The 21,734-nt window shown below is 37.2% G+C and overlaps 2 protein-coding genes across 10 annotated transcripts in view; both read right to left on the reverse strand.

Moving 5' to 3' along the window:
- Nucleotides 1-12,342, reverse strand: part of CAPS2 (calcyphosine 2) — a 29,782-nt gene extending 17,440 nt beyond the window's left edge. Inside the window, exons 1-7 of one of the 8 annotated variants that reach the window (XM_015629150.2) lie at nt 12,236-12,342; nt 11,061-11,154; nt 8,725-8,771; nt 7,147-7,192; nt 6,912-7,022; nt 3,993-4,148; nt 1,530-1,649 (exon numbers count right to left, since the gene is read on the reverse strand). In XM_015629150.2, coding sequence (XP_015484636.1) covers nt 1,530-1,649; nt 3,993-4,148; nt 6,912-7,022; nt 7,147-7,192; nt 8,725-8,771; nt 11,061-11,138 — 558 coding nt within the window. In that variant the 5' untranslated portion in view covers nt 11,139-11,154; nt 12,236-12,342. Of the gene's footprint in view, nt 1-1,529; nt 1,650-3,992; nt 4,149-4,981; nt 5,110-6,832; nt 7,023-7,146; nt 7,193-8,724; nt 8,772-11,060; nt 11,994-12,235 lie in introns of those variants that run through there. The other 7 variants (XM_015629149.2, XM_015629147.2, XM_015629146.2 and 4 more) reach the window with 7 other exon arrangements.
- Nucleotides 12,343-12,620: 278 nt separating this feature from the next.
- Nucleotides 12,621-21,728, reverse strand: CCDC107 (coiled-coil domain containing 107). 2 transcript variants are annotated; one of them, XM_015629230.2, is made up of 6 exons: nt 21,571-21,728; nt 18,878-19,083; nt 17,644-17,710; nt 16,279-16,369; nt 15,047-15,156; nt 12,621-14,409 (listed from the first exon to the last, which is right to left on the reverse strand). In XM_015629230.2, exons 1-6 carry the CDS (start codon nt 21,671-21,673, stop codon nt 14,117-14,119), a joined length of 870 nt encoding a protein of 289 aa, XP_015484716.1. In that variant the 5' UTR covers nt 21,674-21,728; the 3' UTR covers nt 12,621-14,116. The 2 variants fall into 2 exon arrangements, with proteins under 2 accessions (XP_015484716.1, XP_015484717.1); XM_015629231.3 differs by lacking the exon at nt 21,571-21,728 and adding an exon at nt 19,177-20,370 and having other exon boundaries at nt 14,105-14,409.
- Nucleotides 21,729-21,734: the final 6 nt, after the last annotated feature.

A 21,734-nucleotide genomic window follows, 5' to 3' on the forward strand; every position in this document is an offset into this window, starting at 1 on the left:
CACCTTGCTCAGACACCTGCTGGCTTTCTTTTAAAGCATGGCAGCTACAGAATGTCTCCTGTTTTGTGGTTCTGCACTGCTCCCTTTCTCAGGGCTTTCACAGTACTTGCTTTAGCATTAAGTATTTTTTCTTGGGATAATTCAAGACTTTTTTCCATTAACTTTAGATGATAGTATGGATTTTTAAATTTATTCTAAAAATAAAAGCTTAAGTACTTTCTCAAAAGACTTTCTTATCATGAAAATTAACAGTGACTTCAGTAGAGCAACATCTGCATTCACTTCAATAAGACTAGAAATCAAATAAATGCTTGCAATGGTGCAAAATTCAGTGCACAGTGACAAGCAAATAAAATGAATTAAAATTACTATTTATTTTTAAAAAGTCATAAAATTTCTCATGACTTAATATTCTATGAGAAAGTTAGAATGCATAACCCTTTTCAGCAATACCTTCAAAAAACAGTTATAAAAGCTATCACTCTGCATATGCAAATACTGAATCATGCAATATCAAATTGTTCTTCATCACTGTAAATGATCCTGGCTGGATTCAAGGCCTGGCTTCAAATGGGCAAGACTCTTATTGTTCAGTCCCAATAAGAGTAAAGTTCATGTTTATATAAGAAATTAAACAAGTGTATTGGATACATCCACGTAAGGAAAGTTTTAATTCTCCTCTCTGCATGCTAGTGAGTCCATCCTAGTTTCTAGACTTCGGGGCTCCCTCCTTCCTTCAGAAAGGATCTGACAAAAGATCAGAGCAAAAACAATTGAAAGGAGAGGCTAAGGGAGCTTGGGTTTGTTTAGTTTGCAGAACCAGCAGCTATGAGGCATTCTGAAGAGAAGTTACAAAATTAAGAGAACCAAACTTTTTTTGACAGAAGCCAACAGTATAACGGGATGTAAAGGTTGCACACTGAGCCTAGGGAAGATTGGTGTGGACAATAGAAGGAATTTCTTCACACAGAGAATAGCATGACACATGAAGATATTGCTTAGAGACACTGTAGAAGCTCCATCCCTAGAGCTTGAAGACACAGCCAAAGTTGTTGCTGACTCAGTGTAATACTAGCTGATGGAATTATGGAATCCATGAACCACTGAATACAGGCTCAGCTAAAAGCTACAGATCAGAGGAAATAATAGAATATACTGAGCTGGAAGAGACCCTCAGAGATCATTGAAGTCCAACTTCTGACACTGAATGTAACATTATGCTTAGGTTCACTCAACCACCTTAGTTATTTTTATTTGTATGAATGTATCTGTATATATTACTCATAATTTGTGTTCTCATTTATATAGATTACCGCATAAAATACAAGCACTACAGATAAGATTTTAAAAATGCTCATTGGATTGCTCAGTTCAACTACCATTGAAAGAAAGTTTAAACTCACATGATTTTAATGAGTGCAATTACATACTAGACCCAAATCCCCAAAGGCATGAATTCTCTTGAACATCTGAGAAGCCACCCTCCACATCTAGGCGGTTAGCAGGATAACACCAATCAAAATACTTACAGCTTCTGATTTCCTTACGTTGTGCTGCATTTTATACGGCTTGTTTATATAGCATTGATGCAAGAGAGCTTTCTTATCAATAGTTACAAAATCATCTTGTCCATCATCAAGCTGTGTACCCTACACAAAAATACATTTTTTTTATAATGAAATGTAATAAAAACAAACTAAAAAACCCACACACGTTTTCCTCAACAATTTATTTAAAAGTACTACTTTCTTCTTTACTTTTTAAAACGTCTACTTCTTCTACTTCATGCTAATTAAAAGAGAATTTTTTTAAGCCTAGCTTTTTACAGAAACTGAATTTTATAAGGAAAGACTAGAGAGCAAGATTTGTATCTTTTGAATAATTACCAGTTTTCATTCATATTGAAATAAATAATAAATTTAAATATCTCAAAAATACTTTGTTCCTACAAGCTTTGTGAAAAAGCACAGCAAGTCAGAGGAAGCAGACTTTAGTATCTCTGAGGAGAAGACAAGAACTCATCATTTTTCTGTTCTGCTCAGGAACAACCAAGTGGAAGCAGAGGATTTGCTGTTAGGCATAAAGCTCAAAGCTCACTGTAGAGCTTTGTGACCAGTGAAGAAGTCAAATACAGCCTAGACAGGGAAAAGCCAAAGCATGCTACTGATTCTAACAGACTTGTAAACCAGTCCCAGGGTATTACAGAAATATTTCCTACTAGGACAATATGAAAAAAAGGGATACAGGAAGTTTTTACAGAACTCAGTTTTTACAGAACTTTCCTATGCTACAGAGGTAGCATAGGAAAGAAATCAAAAGAGTGGGTTTTGTTAGCAATCTCCTCCAGGAGCACCTTCTTTTCAGAAAAGGTAAGTTGTTACAAGTTCCACTAATCAATCAAAACAAGCATGTTGAAATATTTTGATTTATTCATCTAACCAGGTAGTGTTAATATCTAACACAAAAAAATTGTTCTGATAGACATTATATAAAAATCTGTGAGAAGAATCAACACACATGCTTCTAGTACTTAGCAAGTATCTTTCTGGAATCCAAAATCACCAGAAAAAAAAGCCAGTCCCGATTTTTTTCTCCCAGCATACATTTGCCATCTATTTCTCCATTTTCAGATTAACTTGGCTGCTCCTGTAAATACCCTTTCAATGGGCTTGCATAAAGGAGTCACTTCTTGAAAAACAGATTATGAGTGCCAAACTTAGAGTGGAATCATTAGGAAAAAAAACCCAAAAAACACCAAACTATAACAAATCTCCAGAACAGAAAATCTTACCTGCCACCAAACATAAAACTAAACCACAAAATACCTCAACTTCTTTTTCATTCACCACTTATTCACAGAATGTTTAATAGGTTTTTTCACTTTCTCTTTTATCTGATCACTAGAAGCACAACTATGAAGAGAAAGCTCTTTTAAAGCTATCTACAATATGTGAAACAATCTTTCTTTTGTAAAACCTTCCCTTTTTATTCTATTGAAGGTTAACAAAGTAATTTCGGTAAACTCCTTGTTATTCATCACAAACCTTTTCTCTGAAAAGCAATGAGCACAATATGTTCCATCAACATTTGCATACTTAACTTTCCATTAAGATTCTTAAATGGCCATCTATCCTCAGCAGAATCTAGCACTCAAGCAAGTCCTCACAGCTGTTGCTTACTTAGGTTTCCTGCTTCCTTACACCTACAATGATGCATCTTTCCTTGTTCAACCACTCTCCTCTGCCATCTCTTCCACACAAGATTAAAGCTGGCTTTTTTCAACCCTTTGTTTCCCAGTTTCTCTCCACTGATCTTCCCTTCCTTGCACCTTAATTTAAAAACATGAAATAAACCTGGCAGAACTAGTACAGCTTGCAGCCTAACTGCACAGAATCTTATACAACATCAATATCAAAGCAAAAAGTACAGGTATCTTTCAATATTTAAACCCCATATTCTTTTGCATTTTCAATGTTAATAGTTCTCTGAGGAACAGATTAAATCTTTAATTTCTCCTTAAAATTTTAAGTCCTACATACAGTCCCAATTTACAGAATAGTAATTAAAATACTTCTAGATTTATAAAATAAAGAAGCTTGAATGAATTTCTGGTTTTGGAAATAACACTTAACCAATATCTTCCTGCTGTCTCTCCTCTTCTTATAGGCTTTAAGTTCTTCCCTATCAATCACGATAATCTTCAGGCTCAGGCTAGAGATGCACTAGGAAGGCCAGTGTTATTTTCCTTACCAGAGAACACAACCACACATAAATTCTCAAAGCACTTCAGTTTCTTGCTCTGCAACAACTGAAACAACCTTCCAACAGTTTATTTCCTCCTCAACATCAGATGCTTAAATTACATGTTTTTTATTTCCTTACAATAAAAACATTAAATTAATTACATACATGTGAAAACCTTTCTAAATAGTGTATTTAAATAATGATATACATTTTCTATTTAAAAATGCAATTTCTACTTTGCCAGCTACCTTTATTGAAGTGTCTGGACACTGGAGGTGGTCTTTTTTCTTTTCTGCAGTTCTCTGAGGATGTTGCTTATATTCTTCCTTCATACCTGATTCATACTGGCCATGCTTGGGTTTGGATCTGTCTGTGGCAGATATCAGATTTTCTGGTCTTGTCTTCTGCTCCAAAACAGAATGTTAAAACAATGAGTAATCAATATAACAGCCTCTGGCTGGTCTATTAAATGATAACACCATTTTTTTAGTTCCTATCCAGTATAATGTCCCAAACTTCTTGACATGATGCTTCAAATTAAGAAAAAATGCAAACAGGATGGCATATTCAGGCTTAATTTTCATTGAGTTCTTCAAATTCTACTGTTTTTAAATCTAAAAAATACACACTCAAATGGTTTTACATCACTTTTAAATAAAGATGTCAGATTCAGTGGTACTGCCTTATAACATCACTAAAACAGAAATTCTGACATTTGATTTTTGGATGGTTGAAAACAAATGGATGGATGTTTTTTGGTCAGAAGTTCTAATACTCTTGTATGGCAGATGAGAACTGGGACAGTGCTCCTTAGAACAACATCAGCTCCACAGATAAGTACCTTTCTAACCTTACATTCATTTCAAGGCTCTCCACAACAGAGGCTGGGATCAGTAGAAAGGGCAGCAATGACAGAAGTCCAAGATTCCAATTTTCTTCTGTCCCCCTGAGTAACTAACATCTTCAATATTTAAGTCATATTCTTTCAGTGCTAACAAAAGTAAGGTGACCTTCTCTAGCATCTCTACTCAATACTTCTAACTCATTTTGCAACAACAGTGTCATAGTCCTGATGTAGAAAACCATTTCTCAAAACTCAAAAAGATTTATGTTTTTGAAGAGCCAGCCTTCTCCTTCAAAAGAGGATTCACATCCCTTCCCTGGTTAATTCCTGAATTATAAGAGTATATTTAAATTTTTCTTCCTAAAGTGACCTATTTTAGGAAGATTTACTTACACAGTTACTGAAGAAGCCGGAATCTATCTGGCTCAAGGAAAGCTTGGTCAGAGCCCCAGAAGCAAGAAGTGCAGAAATAAAGGCCACTCAGAGGAATACATTAAAATATTTTTAAACAGCTTGAAAATCTTCTCCACAAAGAAAAGATGGGGAGCAAGTCAGGCAAAAAAGGGAGAGAAAGAGAGAGAAACAGAGACAGAGGGACACAGAGAGAAAGTAAATAGAAGATACATTCCAATACATTGAGCACTCAGTATTCAAAACACAATGAAGGCAGAAAGTAATTAACAAGAGATAAAGAAAAGCAGAAAAGAAAGGGATAAAGACCCTGAGAAACAAAGCCACACCTACCTTCCATTAGCACTCCTGCAGCTTGACAGAGTTATACATATGAGCTTAGTTTAAAAAAAAATGGTAAAGCAAGAAGTGTAATCACATATATACAGAGCCAAAAAGGCTGTAACAACTGAAGCATGTTTACAAGGCAGTAGAAAGGAAAATAACCTACCTGTAGTTACATCTGTTGTAAAACAACAGTTTTACAGTTACATCCTGAGACATGTATAAATACCTACGTTGGGCACGTATTCTAAAAACTAGTACATTCTTAGTACAGTATTTTAAAAAGACAAAAAAACACTTACTATTTCAGTTTTTACTTGAATGAAATTGTTTTACAAGTAGAGAAACCATTTGTTTATATAGGGAAACATACAAAATAGTGATCTTGGCAGATTCACCTTGAACTCCAGCCAATCTGGAGTTATGCCCTTCAAGTTACTATATTATTTGTTTCAAGGAGCAAAGGTTAAGCACAAATTAATTTAAAATTGGTTTTCCTTCTAGTTAAAATCCTGAGGTTTTTTAAAAAAAAACTCACTTGGATATTTCTTAGGTTTACATAAGTTAAATATTTTTTGAATAATGGACTTTTAATCAGTGTATTTTTTTAGTAGTTTCTCCAATAAGCTAGTTCCTGTCACATAAAAGAAATTAAAACATATTACATTTTCAGACCATATAGCATAGTACTGAACTGATAAGACTTTTTGTTAGTCTGTATTTTTTCAACTTCTTTACCTCCATTTCGTTCTGACACAATTTCTAAACACCTGTTTAAAGGAAAACAGGAAATAATATATATCATGATTAAATAAAAAATTGTCACATTTATTTTGTTCATATTTAATTCAGATATAGGAGTTCAAAAGAACTCTGCATTCAGCTTTCCGGTATTCATGGAAGTGTACTAACTGAGTAATTAAATTAACTCTTAAAATGTTTATACTGGATATTGATCCTGAACAATGTTGCCCTGTACTGTAAACCAGAATATTTGCATCTGGGCTACTGTTTACCTTCAAAAGTACCTAAGACTAGGGGTGATTAAGTTTCTTAGTTATCCAGGGGGAAAAGAAAGCCAACATGATGAGGAAATTTTAACAATAAAAAGAGCGCTAACAAATTTGACATAATTCCAAAGTTTATGTCATAGTTCTGTTTCAAAGACAACAGCCCTAAGAAAAAAAACATTAAATGGCTGCAAGTAATTCCAAAGGTTTTCACCAGAAGTAACTACTGTTCCATAGAAATAATACTTAGTGCTTGTAAACATGGATTTTGTCTTCAATCATACATTTACTACTACTAATCTTTGTTATTACTACTATTAATATATCTCTTAAAAAATAAATACAACAAAAGTGCATCAATGCTATGTAATTACAATGCTACATGATAAAATCGTTTTTTCTAAAGAATCCCAGTAAAAGGACTTAGCTAAAAATATTTTGGACCAACAGCACTTGGAGATATGAGCTTAACCAAAAGGAAAAAAAAAAGAGAACTTACATAAAAAAAGTATATGCATGCTTTTCTAAATTACTGCTAAAGGGGCATATCATAAAGATATTTGTAGTGACAGACTGACATGTTGATGCTGTACAGATGGAGTTTGTAGTGACGTTCTCCACTCCGAAGATGAATCTAGTTGGCACCTATGAGAAGAACTTCCAGTGTAGGGTATGTAAGAGTCCCCATCCTAAAATCACAGGCAAAAAAAGTAAAGCAATCATAACTGTTTTATAATCAGAGTGATACTTTTATAAATTCCTGAAAAATGTGAATTTTAAAAACTTCTTGAGAAAAAAATAGTTTACAATTACCTCTTCATCAGACTCTCCAAGCGTCGTTAGATCTAGGCATGGCACCCTGAAGGGAGTTAAAACAATTTTAACAGCAATACAATCTCTTACTTTTCTAACTGGAATAAAAGCACCACCTATTACTTATTACTAGCTCCTTCACAAAAATTTCCCTGCAACTGGATATGGCCTACTCAAGCAAATCTCTTGCTTCAGCTCAGCACTGAGCTTCTCTTCCCCAGCAGCAGAGCACCCAAAAAAGGACCCTTCTTTACTCCCACATTGGCCTCTCTTCACTCTCCAACAGGAGCTACTGCAACAAGATCATAAATCAGGGACACCTTACTCTTATCTTCCACAGCACATCAGTGTCAACATTCCTCTATAATCAGTCAACAGAGAGGCAACAGGGAAGCAATTTCTACATGAAATGCAAATCTTCTGAACATTCCATGAGAGATTAACACAGTAGAAGACAACCATACCTCAGTATTTTGTTCTGCTTAAAGAAATGAAAGCATCTCCAATTCATCAAAGCATCTCTGTTCCTTCTGCCTTTACTCCAGGTATATTGCAGAGCACTATGAATACGTGTGTTTTATATTTTACCACCAATAAATATTTCCAAGCAACTCTAATATAACTTCTTGAAATAAGAGAGTTCCTTATTTTACAGTCTTTTTTTATTAGACAGTGACAGACAGTACAGAGAAATTGGAATTTTTTGACTTTGGTTGGAAGAATCAAAGGTTATAGTCACATACACTTATAAAATAATTATGCACATTGGCTTTAAGGCATTTCAGTAAACAAAACTGGCTAAACTATCAATCATGGTCCTTGAAAGAGTAGGTATTCCTTATGTGCCAAAGTCACTATAGGGTTTTAAATTTTAAAAGCACAAACAAAATTTCCCATTGCTTGTAAAAGCCCTTCACAACAGTTTCTCTGTATTTTTTACTGTAATACTTGTAAAAGTGGTCAATAGTTAAAATACCATTTTTCTCCTTTTGTAGACACATTAAAAATATTCAAGAAAAACAATGTCTAAATATGTAAGCTCTGAGTGACACCCTCTGAAGAGGATGGAGCCAAGTTCTTCTTGGTGGTGCCCAGCAATAAGACAAGAGGCAATGAGCAGAAACTGATGCAGGAATAAGGAAGTTACACCCAAAAAAACTTCTTCACTGCAGGTGACTGAGCACTGGAACAGGTTGCCCAGAGAGGTTGTAGAACCTCCCTCACTGGAAATACTAAAGAACCATCTGGATGCAGTCCTGAGCAATGTGCTCTGGGATGACCCTGCTTGAGCAGGGAGGTTGGACTAGATGGACCAGTGGGTTAGACCCAATGTGCTCTTTTCCATCTTTACCCATTCTGTAATTACACCTCCACTCAGCCAAATTTAAACCAACTTAATTCCAAATTAAATAATGCATCAAATATTCTACTCCAAATATAAATAACAGAAAAAAATCCTATGATGATAAATTTCATGCAGTAAGTTGTGCGTCACTACAAATGCAAATGTATTGTGTTAACAATACACATAATTAAATAAGCTGATCAGAATAAAAAAAAAAATAGAAGCAGACTTACTCTGGTGGGTGAGGACTGTGTGTAGCCTGTCTATTTGGTCTCCAGCCCTAAAAGAATGACATATTATTACATACCTAGGGGATCCAGATTAAAATACATAGTTGTCCCTTTCAATTTCCTTTGAAGTATTTAAAATTAGAGCCTCAAAGTATCTGTCCAACATACTTGACTAAGACACTAATAACAAGGGGGAAAAAAACCAAAACTTCTCATTGAAAGCTAATTCTTACACATCATGAGACTAAAAGACTGAATATTCATCATGACAGAAAGATTTCAAGCCATTAAGAATCTAGATAGCATCCACATCAGCTATTAATAATACATTAAAAATAATCCATGTTCCTGAGGCTTTGTTCCGTCACTGCTCACAAGGCTTTAGGTCACATTGTCCTTGTCAGTTGGGAACCAACCCTTAAACCAAAACCACAAGACTGACAGCCAGGAGCTAGCTCAGACCCCAAAGAGCTCCTGATATTTGGTGTAACTGTTTCATCTCAGCTTTACTATAGTAATAGTGATGACGATTAGGCAGTTCACTTTATTTATTTTGCAAGTCTGCATAGCACACAGATCTTCAAACTCCACCGAGCAAGAACATAGCAAGAAAAAAGACTGTCTTGTATCCCCCTACTGCTTTTGAAAACAGCAAGCAGCAAATCCATAGGGAAGGCTGCTTGGGGCAAGCAAAAATTAACAATTCACCTAACTGGCCTCCAAAAAAAAAAAAAATATTTCAAGAAAATTCAGAACCAGGACTAACATTTTTGTTTTCACACTTTTCAGCTCATAAATCTCAGCATCACAGCCTAAGCTGAGCAGAATCCTATTTCCAGTGCCCAAACATCCTTCACGATCTGAGAGCAAGCACAAAACTGCAACTCCTTTCTTGCCATACAGCCTGGTAGCTGCTCCCGAAACAGAATTTCGGCAACACTACCCTCTAGTGACTCCAGAACGAGTCCGGGTTTCCAGCTTTGGGAGTTCTCTGTACATAATGAGCACCGCCACCGTGTGGTCACCTACGTACCGTAGGACCGTCAAGGCACCAAAAAACAAAGCATTATATCTCATATTTATCTTTTTTCTGTACCATTCAATTGTGGTGAGGTACAGAACACAGCTAATTCTAAATGTTAAAGCCTTAATATAATTCCTTTTCTAGAAGTCAACAAATCAGGAAGAAAGCAAACAAAAACCATTGTGAACACTGGGGTGAAGCACATGACTTCAGCATTATTTTAATTAAAGATTTGATTTTGAAAATTACCAAAAATCATGTGGACTAGAGAGTATAAATTTGGAAACTTAGTTGCATGAGAAAGAAAAAAAAAGGGGGGGATGAGAGATTAGAGAAAAAATTACATTTCTTTTCTTTTACAGCCTACACTAAATGCCCCAAATGTTCCTGTTGTCCACGGGTATTTAATTTTAAAAAACCTGGTTAAAACATTAACAGTAACATTATAACATTAATGTGTTCTCATTTACAAAAGGCCTTTTTTCATTCCAAATCAAACTGAAAAGAAGACCAGCAACTTGGCAGTCAAACTCCAAGAATTCCTAATGGGGTCATGCAACAAATAAGGAAGTAAAATGAGTGCTTGGGGGCTGAGGGAGGATTAGCAATTAACTTTAGTTCATGGACATAAAATACGCATTATCTGTGAGAAAAATCAACTGTTACTAACAACATTAAAATTTAGCTTCGCAGTAAGGAAAAAATGGCCCTCAGAATCCAAAATCATATTTGTAGGGACTATCAAAAGCTAGCCCTAAAGTTTCTACTACAGTGAGACTGTGAGGATTGCACACCTACCCTATCACAAAGCGTAGACTATTAGGAATACCTGGAAAACATAATTTCCCTTCATACTGAACAGAGAGCACTGAGATTCATCTTTCATGTCGACCTAAAATCATGCCTTTTCAAATTATATTTTGGGGGCTGCTTTACTGCTGTCTTGCAAAACAAAAACACAGCCACACCTGTTGCCAGTTTCAGCAACAGCATGAGACAGCACACAGTACATGTTCCAGCCTCTGTTGCTCTTAACTGCAAGTACTAGTTCATTCTTAAATTCCCCACATTCCAATTAAGTACTCAGAGCAGCAGTTATTCTAGGATAGATGTTTATATTGGAATTTCTCACCTTCATTTCAGAAGCTGTCGCACTAAACTATCCCTTTCCGACAAAAAAGAATTTCTTTAAAAGGTGTCTTCTCTATAGAATGAATTTTAACCTCAAACTAAGAACCTTCTGAAGTATGATTAAAATATTTCTTTAAGTGTCAAAGTAAGGAAGAAAAACAATCACAAGCCTCCCATTGACTACCTGACATTTCTTCACCCTCAATGACAACTCAGCCTTCCTTCGAGGGGATGCAGCAACTCCATTAACTTCCAAATCCATGCAAATTCAATGTCAGCTTTCAGAAAAAAAGAAAAAAACATGAAAACCAGAAAATACTATTGAGAAAATATGTATTTTTTTTCTAAGTACATCTGGGGAAAAAAAAAAAAAAGTTACTGCATTAGAAATAATTTTGGTATTTTCTTTAGCAAGCAATGAAATGCTGTTGGTTGTTGGTTTCTCTTCTACACCGCCTCTTAATTTCAGTCTTTTATTACTAATGCTTAACTAGATTCCTGTTCAAATTTATGTTATTGTCTCAAGCTTAACTCCTCTTTCCCTTATACTTATTGATACCTTCTGATTCCATAACTAATTTGTTACGCCTTGGCAACATCAAACCTTTTGCACTCCACTTAAAACTGCTGCCTGGTTCTCCATCGCTCAATGCCCTGGGAACATTTCAGGAGCCCCGGCACACTCCGAGAGCTCCAGGGTGACATTCCACCAAGCATTCCTGCTCTGCTGGCTCCCCCTTCCAGGCAGCCCCTTTTGAACCAAAAGCCCACCATGTAGTTCCCATCAATCAGACATTTCCAAACGAAAGGCTGGCGGCAGTGAGCAGTGTCCGCTGCCAAGCGCCCTTTCCTCCCGCCGGGCTGCAGGGCCTGCAGCCGCCCAGCCCCTTCCCCGGGGCGCGGAGAACGGAGATCCTCGCACTCGAGGCCGCACAGGGGAGACGGCGCTGTTGAACTCGATGGTTCACACGCTGAGATTACTTTAATCAAACAGCAATGCTGTAAAAGGCGGAAGAAACACTATGAGCTCAGCAGCTCCACGGAAATGATGCACTTTCCCAGGAGAGGCGCGGGACCCCGGCGGGCAGGGGCCGTGTCTCACCGGGGCGGTGCCAGGGCGCACGGCTGCCGGAGCGGGCCCGTCCCCACAGCCGGGTACAGCGGCGCGGAGGGGCCAATCCGAGCCAGGCCTCGCACCAGGGCTGGGCAAGGAGCGCCTCGGCGGAGCGGGGAAGCGCAATTCCCCATTGCTCCTGCGGAAATACCCTGCCCGGGGCCCGGCCGTGCCCCCCTCCCCGCGCCCACGGGCGGGTCTGCCCGCCCTGCGGCCCCCGCAGCCCCGCCGGGACAGGCGCTTACACATCACACGGGCTCTGCCCCCGGCAAACCCCGGCAGCCGGAATCCGAGACCTCGGAACTGCGGCGGGAGAGCGCACGGTGCGTGTTTGTAGCCTGGGTCAGAAATACAGCCATCACCCCGAGGTAGCTCGGAGCCTTTCGGACAAGGGCTTCGAGTGTCAGCAGCATCCAGCCTGGCGGAGGTGAAAGGCACAGCCGCGATGATACAAACGCTGCCCCAGGCGGGGAAACGCCGCGGCAAAAGACAGCGGCACCGGTACCCGGGAGGAGCAGGACCGACCTGCACCCTGCACACAGCACACCTGGCTCCCACTCCATCGTTCCCTCAGATCAATGGCTTTGACATTCGTTCACTTTCATTTATTAGAAATTCCAAAGAAAAAACTCAATGAAACTGGTTTTTTATTCCAAACAGTTTCAGTGGCACTGAATGACAAGAGCAACATTAGTTATTTTTTTAAATCAAATTGTATCCAAGTACCAGTTCTGATTCACCCGTTCTATCTTGGGTAAAAAAAATCTGCCACCTCGTGAGAAACCCTGGCTCTGTAGTTAATGAAGTTTTCCAAAGTTAGGCAAAATCTCACTTAGTGCAAAACTACTAGCACACTGATGTTAAGGATGTATTTCTGGATGCTGCTACTTTCAAGCCTGTGTGATCCAGTTTTAGAACCAAACACATACCATGTTTTTACACCAGAATGAACAATTCATTCCATTTCACTGAGTGACACGATAATAAATTTAGTCCCTTTAAGTACAGTACATTTCCTCCATAAAAACAAATTCACGTGCTCTTTTCCTGTAAGAATAAGGATGCCAGAAGAGTTCAGGCATCATAACTGGCCTACATAAAAGCTATGCAATTATAAAACAGAAAATGTAACAGTGCTGTACTGTCAGACCTACCTCTAAGGCAATTCTTGTCATTAAAGGCTGGCAGTGCCATAGGTGGGTGCATTAAGTGAACAAAATAATGAGTAACTAATGAAAGTGTGGACAAAAATGATTCTGGCAAATGAAAACAAATGCTTTTCCTAATACTGACCTAAAAAGGGTATCAGGTTGGCATAAAAAGATCCCATGCCCTGCAGTTCTTGAAAGGTGAATAGCAACACATCTGTCAATTCTGATGTAAAAAAATAGGCATTAAAATGAATCAAAAGGTCAGACTCTATGGTACTAAAACAAATGTGAAACAAAGATACAGTACTAATGAGTATTCATCTGTTATTAGACAGCTGCTGAGTTTTACCAGTGACAAGTGAGGAAGAAATTAAGTGATCCAGTGTAATACATTAGGGATTAAGCTGACATACAAAACTAAACATCATTACCCAGGAGACTGCAAATTCAGACACCATTATTTTCATATAATGTCCATGGCTAAATTTCTCTCTTCAAATAAAGAAACTTAACTATGAATGAGTATCAAAGACTTAACCCATACTGGTTTTCACACTCCCAGAGAAAATTTTTCCACAAAGAGCTGAATTCATCAGTGCATGCTCTTTAATGAACTCAAGGAAGTCACAGTTCAAGTGGCATAATGCTTTCTAATTACAAAACATTTATGAAACATCTATTCTTTATAGTCTCAATTAGAAGTTATTATAATACTTTAGTGAAGCATCAGATATAATTACAGTGCATTATATACAGAGTACAGAAATATTTTTATAGGGAAAAATAAATAGAAAAAATATGTAAACATCCTGAGTAAAATTCTGCTGCCACTGAAGTCTGTTACAGAATTGTCATAGATACAAGCAAAGGCAGCATTTCACCCCTCTTTTTAAAGCATATAGCAGTGCACATAACTTCATTTCAGTTTAAAGTGCATACAACATTAGAAAAAGAATTCATAAGCTTTTGGAAGTTTTACATATGCAGATTCCATTCATATCTATTGCGTCTCCTCAGTCCCATCTCTTCTTGAGACTCAATGGCATCTCTGTTTATCATTTCTTCATCTTCTACAACATCTGGCTCCAACTGATGTATTTCACATTCACTGTGTAATTCATGCTCTTCTATTTTGTAATCATTATCAATATCCTCAAGCAAATCTTCATTACAGTCATCTTCTCTGTTGTTCATTTCTTTTTCTTGAGAATGTTCAGCAAATGACTGAATGAGATCTTCAAGTTTCTCATTACAAATGTGTCCAAGATCTTAAAATTCCCAAAAAATAATCAAAATTAAAATTTACTGGTAAGGCTCTGAATTTCAGAGTCAGTTTAGAAGTAGAGTTTTTATTTTAATTTTTAATTAATTTAATCTAATTTTTTAATTTGGTTTTTTTTTCCTCTTTTATTAAAGCCCAAATAATACAAAATTTCCCCAAATCTCTAATGGACCTTTCTTAACATTTAAGATTTCTCTTGGGCTACTATGCAGCTCTTGAAGTCTCCAGCTGAAACTAACATACGATTTGCTGTTTAGTGTTTTATGCAAGCATTACAGCTTCAGAGGTCCCCATTTGGAAATCCTTTACCTAAAGTTAGTTCCAGTACTAACAAACTGCTTAGGAACTGATGTTCCAAAAGCCTGTTTCATCAAAACATCAAAACAGAATGTGTGGTCCACCTCAGTTCAATGTCTTGAGCACCTAGTCTTAAATAAATCATGATGTATCAAAAATTTAGAATCAGATACATCTCAAATAGGAAGAATGGTATTCCTCCAGAATCAAACTAATTCCACACAAATTATCTAAGGTGTAGAAGCTGAACATCATTATAGTAAGATATATTTATTCTTTTAAAGTATAAGCTCCTTAATTATCTATCTGTCTGAAAATTAAATTACCTTTCATCTTGTTTTCTGATTTATCCAATCCACTTTCTTTCATCAGTCGTCTAATTGATTGGAGCTGTGTCATTATTTCATCTTTCTGCTCACAAGCTAAAGCATTGACACTAGAAAAAAAAGACAAATGTTAACAGCTGAAATATTACCTTAGAAGGGAGTGCTTGATAATAATTATTTCAATATTTCTTTCTGTGTAGAAATACCATAGTTATGTTTGTGAAATGTTTAGGTCAAGCTTTCCTTTGAGAACTGTCTCTTGAGAAGTGGGGAGGTCACGACACCATACAACTACTGAATGCCACTGAACTCTAACACTGGAGCTCCAACAGCCAAGGTAATGACCACTGAAATCAACAATTATCCAAAGTACTGTTATTAGCAGTACAACAATGCCTAATACAGAACTTCAGGCTTTGAAGGCTTTTCTCATTCAATGTTTTTTAACTTTCCTCCCCATTACTACTAGAAATTTGTTAGGCAAACTGGCCAGTGAATTTGCTGCTTAATAGTTTCAGCACGTATCAAGTTCAGAAGTACACTAAAGAAACAATCAGGAAATTCTGCATGTTTTAACCTGTGTTTCATGAAGGATGTCTAGAAAATTAACCACATGGATACTTTTATTTCTAGTAGATAAGTTAGCTAGTCTAGCTAACTTAACTAGTTAAGTCTAGCTTCTTAAGGATGGAACTTCTCTAAAACTACAAGGAGTTTTTATATTACTGATTCCCTCGTCATACTAAAATAGACAAGTTTGATTTCACTGAAATACACACACTTCACAGATTCATTTCAAAATACAAAAATAAGCAGCTATACTTTGATAACTATTTTCTTCTTTTAATTACATCTAAAAGAAGAAACTCACTCTGCTCCAAAATCTAATTCCCACAAGGGCTTTCAAATGCTACTGAGTTTAAGTATATTTTCATCACTATTAGTCTCCCTGGTCAATATTAAAGTTCATCTTGTTAAGCCACAGTAACGTGATCATATGTCTTCTGCATTTATGTTTGGTGAACAAGAGATGGGAGGTATCTGTGAAAAAGTTCACAAACAGCAGAATTGGTATTGCCTGCAAAAGGCTACAGAAACAATAAATAATCAAAGAAGGTTCCTAAAACTGTTCCTAACCTATATATAAGGATCATTTTTAAGAACTCTTTGTTAACATTCTGGTGAATTTCAATATACAGGAAACAACACTGAGATTTTTTAGAAACACTCACCAGTTTGAAAGTGGATCCAACTGAGTCAATAAAGAATTTAACATTTTCTCTGTCTGTGCTAGATGTTGCTCCAGTTCTAAAAGCTGATGCTCTAACAAAAACGAACAAAAACAATACAACAAAAAAAGAGGGAGAGGGAAGGAGAGGGGAGGCAGGAGAGAAAGAATATTGTAAAAAATGTCTTTGCAATACAGGGGGAAGAAATGTCATGTAGTCAATGAGAGGCTTGTGATTGTTTTTCTTCCTTACTTTGACATTTAAAAAATATTTTAATCATACTTCAGAAGGTTCTTAGTTTGAGGTTAAAATTCATTCTATAGAGAAGACACCTTTTAAAGAAATTATTTTTGTCAGAAAGGGACAGTTTAGTACAACATTAGGATGTTAATTTAGATTTTTCATTGGACAGATTCAAAACCAGAAAGTTTCTTTCATCTATAAAATTTTACAATATGAAAAGGGGGTGGTGGGGATAATAACAGAAGCCTTATTATGTGTGAACAGAAGTCCTTTCTACCCAGTAACCTATCTCCAATAGTGCCCAAACAGAGGACACCTTTGTACAAACTGAGCAAGAATGTGGAGCTCACCTTCCCAGTCTCAAAAACTAAACAGCTGCAAGACTTCCTGAGATATAAGTACTATATTTATACTTAATATGTTTTCATGTGTTTGTCTATTCACACCTTACAAACACATTTAATATTTAATGCACGAGAATCAAGAGGAGTCACTCCTCCTAAAATACAACTAAACTTTGAAGAAAGAAGAATGCAACACACAAGGATGATGAGTATAGCAAATCACTGCAGACCTGGTGTACACAGACACCAAAATATGCTGCTAGTTGTCTAATTCACTAAAAATGTGTCTATACAAGGGAGGAAAAGGTATGAAAACAGCATCAACTTTGAATGTTTGTGACAGGTTTCTCATTTGGCCTAGAAATCATAAATAGGCTCTATAATTGTTTAACCACACTGCTCCACTTCAATACAGTTCAGTTCTAAACCAGATCATTACATTATTTTTAAATACCCAATTTATTTAATTATATTCCATTGAAACTGAAGAAAACTGAACAGATCTTAAATGAGAAAAACATCAGACAGTTTAAAGGCAGTGAATCGTACTGCATTACTACAGCTGTTTTAAAGAGCATTACATCTGGAGAATTTAAATAAACCTCAAACAAGCATTTCAAACATACAAAATGACAAAGTGGGTTTTTGTAGACTCCTAGCTACTCTCAGTAACTTGAAAGATTGTCTTCATTTAGCTAGACTGTATCAATGAAAACATGTTTTGTTCCAGTAGGAAATAAGCATTTCTGTTGAACATATGCATTGTGAATGAGTATCTTACCTGTTTCCTTTGCCTTGTCTTCTGTACTTTTTTCCTTTTTGGAGTGACTTTCTTCATGCGACTTCATCTTTAAAGAATACAATCAAGTTAAACAACTTCATCACTATTTGTGTACTAAAAACAAAACTGCATTTAGAACTTTGGTGAAAGTAAACAGCAACCATGAAAATGTGCTACATTAATGAAACTTTTCTTCTGTGATACCTCCCTCCTGTCTTAAAATACCACTTCTGATTTTAAGCAAATACAACTGGCAAAGGCTGTAAAAGAAAGCAGTTTCAAAAAGAAGCAGAAGAAACCTTCTAGGTTACTGGATCCAGTCTCTTATCCTTAATAACGATATAGTATTTATTTCTTACAGTAATAAAGATATTATCATAAAAATATTTACATTTTAATCCCACAAGCCCAAGTGTCAAGAATTGTAACACACAAAATACAGTTTTCATGATTTTTAGATCTTACACTAAACTGGGCAGCCTCTATACTCATTTTTCTAACCTGTGATATTTTTGTCATATACAAGATTAACGTGAACTGACTCCAGAAATAAGGATGTTGTCTTCAGTCTTGCTCCAGTTCATTTTTATTTTCCCGGAGGGCAAGCAACAATATTCCAGGTGCACTCTCAGCTTTGTAAGTCCTGTAGTATCTCTTACTATAAATAATACATTTCAAAACTGATGCCTTTTGAAAAACAACCGATCATGTGTTCTCCTTTCTGAATTTACAAACGGTAGAAAAAGTATCCCATAATGCAAATAAACCTGCATGTTGCAACTGCATGATCAAATGAGAAGTCCAAACAAAAGGTTAAGTGTACTCATTATTCTATCTAACTGCTAATCTATCTAAGACTACTGCTCTGCAGGAATTGTCTGCCTTCTTCCCATACTCAATCTCATGCTGAAGAATGAAAAGGAAATGAAACACTGATGAGACTTAGGTTACAGACTCAGGTAGCAGCATGGCATAGGTTCTCAGATTCTCATTTGCGGCTGCAGGACAAATAAGTCTCACTTCCTCAAGTGTCTAAAAATACATAAGCCAGAAGCCTTCAAACAGAATTTGATATGCTAAAATTTTAACTTTGGACTTCACATTCAAAGTCAAACAGAGCAAGAAATGGCTTTTGGACAACCATATACACAGGCTCAAAATTAGGAAAACAAACAAGCTAAGCAGTTACATTTCCTCCCAACTACAATAATTTAATATTTTTCCTATGGCTTACCTTAAGAAGTTTGTATGCTGCAAACATTCCCACTCCAAGAGCATACAGTGGCATGAGGGTGAATGCTAACTCTCGACCATTTCCTCTTGTTCTCTCATTTTTTATCTCTTTTTCCATTGCATTTCTCATCTGTTGAATACTCTGGTAAGTATTACTGTCAGAATTCCCTGGATTCCGGTGAACTTGATAAACTGTCTGAGGACTACCTTAAAAATTAAATAGAGAGAAAAACAACAAAGTAAGAAATAAAATCAGGAGTCCACAATTGGAATTAAATTGCTTTCCTCTTGTGTAATCACCTTTGTTCATCACTCTTCTAAGATGGTGTGGGTAGCCTTGTGTCTATTTAAAAAATTAAAAATTATTCTTACATTAACAAAATTCACAGTTAAATCTAGGCTGCAAAAACTCTCAAGCCAAGCTTAGTTTCTTTAATGTACAATTTTTAAGCTTCTTCACAGCAGCACTGGCAAACCCTTAGCAAATCACAGAAAGATATAACAAGAAACAATTTAAATCTTGAAATGAAAGCATACTCAGAGAAACCATTGATAATGCTGAAAACAGTAATAAATATTTTTTCCTTTGCACCAAAGGAACTGAGTTAATTACAAACTGAATTGTCTGGCCTCAGAAAAAAAAGTTTCGTTGAAATACGCTGTGCTGCTGCTTTTATTATTTTGGCAGTAAACTCAGTTTTACATGGATATTCCCACAGGCTTAGAAGTACTGTACCTCTGCAAATCAAATATTTAGCAGCACAAGATTATACAATAGCCAAGAGATGCAACCTTGGAAGTCAGAAGTATTTTTGCATGTAATTTGCCTGCCAGAACAGGGAGCAGATGAGAAAACAGAGAGTGTCATTGTTCAACTTAGGAAACAAATTATTTGGTAGTTAAATCAAGGGTTCATGGGACATGCACATATGGAACAGTACCATCAGCTAAAGAATGCAGATGCTTGCAGAGACAGACAGCAGGGGATTGGGGATTGTGAAGTTTTACACTGATGTCTCAACTGAGTGCCTAGACTTACAATTTCAAACATAACGTATCAGAACTGAGTATGGCTATGGCAAGGATCTCATTCCATAAAAACTCCCAAGCAAAAGACCATTATGCAAATCACTACTTATCAATTAATACTGTAACAGTGGCATTTCAGGAACTCACAGTAACATAACTCAAGTGTACAAAGTACAGCCACAATCAGATAGAGAAAAAATTAATGTTACACAAAACCTAAATGCTCTAGCATTTAATATAATCAGAACTCAAGCTACCTTCATCATTCAGTGCAAATTCAGGCAGGCATTGCCCTTACAGGACAAGTAGATTTAGACTTGGTAAAATTGCACAAACTAATTTAGAAATTACATTTTATATTATATATATTTTTCCAACTTTCAGAATGTTTCATATTGATTCCTAATTTTAGATTTACACTCACCTTTTTCCTTAAGTTCTATTTGTTTTTAAAGTAAATGAGAAGTTTTACTAAAATAGTTACTATCACAGATGAAAAAGATTTCTACAGATCATACCAATAAGAATGTGGGAACGGAAACACCTTGGTGGTGTCTGGTTTTCTCCACCTTGTTAAAGAGGAATGTTGAATCCCAGTGAAGTCCAGTGTCCTGCACCAAGTTTATCCCAAAGAAGAAATGGCAAAGTGAGTTACTAGCCAAGCAGGAAAAGAGAACCACCCAGAAGGTGAGAATAGGAGATCTGTCTGAAATACATTTTACTCAGTGCTGGGCCAGTACTTCAGTAGAATCACAGGCATGTGAACAGTTTCTCTTTTTTTTTTAGGATTTGGTTTTAAAACAATTTGATCTATAGGGAATATACAGCTACCTTATAAATAAAAAATACTCAGGCGAAACAGGCCAGCAAGAGCTTATGAAGCACAGTGTTGGGGAGGATGAAACAGGTAGGAAGACAATGGTAGCAGCTCAAGCCTCCATTTTTCTGCCAGCTTTTTCTTCCAGACAGATTTGGAGAATTACAGAAACTAGGCATCTCTCGGTTTGAAACACCTTGGAAACATCGTCAATGAATCACAGAGCTACCTCACAAAACCAGGCTTTTTGTGATTGTCAAAACAAAGGTGTATCCTTCGACCCTGAGCTAAATCGTGACATGCACTGGGCATGACTTAATATACGTGTTTATTCAGCCATAGCTGCTGCAAGCAGTAAACTCTGTAACCCATTCATTGATACCTTTTCTAAACAAGCATCTTGGACTCTTTTTTAATATACTGGCAGACAGATTTTGTATGACTCTGTGCGTACATTTACTAAATGCAACACTCGCTTACTTATTGCAATAGATTTTTCCCTGTGACACCTCTCAGCTCATCTGTTGGACTGCGCCCCTCGGGCACTGCTCGTCACACCGCCCCTCACCTCCAATTATCGGGTGTTTCCTGCACTTAAGAGCAGTTTTGGTAAGACAACACAGACAAAACCCAAAGCACTGGCGAACCAGAACAGCAGAACACCGCAGGAGATAGGGGTGTTTAAGGCGCACACAGGCCAGCTCGATGCGGTCTGACCAGGCCCGTGTACCCCCGGTGCCTCCCGCCGGACGAGGGCACATCCCTCTCGGCTCCTGGGGTTCCCTTCAAGCCCGCCCGAGCCCGCGGCGGCTCCCGCACGGAACCCGCGGCATCGCCCCGGCTACTACCTCTGCCGTGCTGACGGGGATCGTAATGGCCGGGGCCGGCCTTGCCGCCCCGCGGAGACCGGCCGGGCCGCCCTCCGCCTCCTCCCCCGAACATCCTGGGCATGACGACGAAGACGCAGAGCACCAGCACGGCCGAGACCAACACCTGCTGCACGGCCGACATC

This window comes from Parus major, chromosome 1A, assembly GCF_001522545.3.
Source record: "Parus major isolate Abel chromosome 1A, Parus_major1.1, whole genome shotgun sequence".
Classification (NCBI taxonomy): Eukaryota; Metazoa; Chordata; class Aves; order Passeriformes; family Paridae; genus Parus; species Parus major.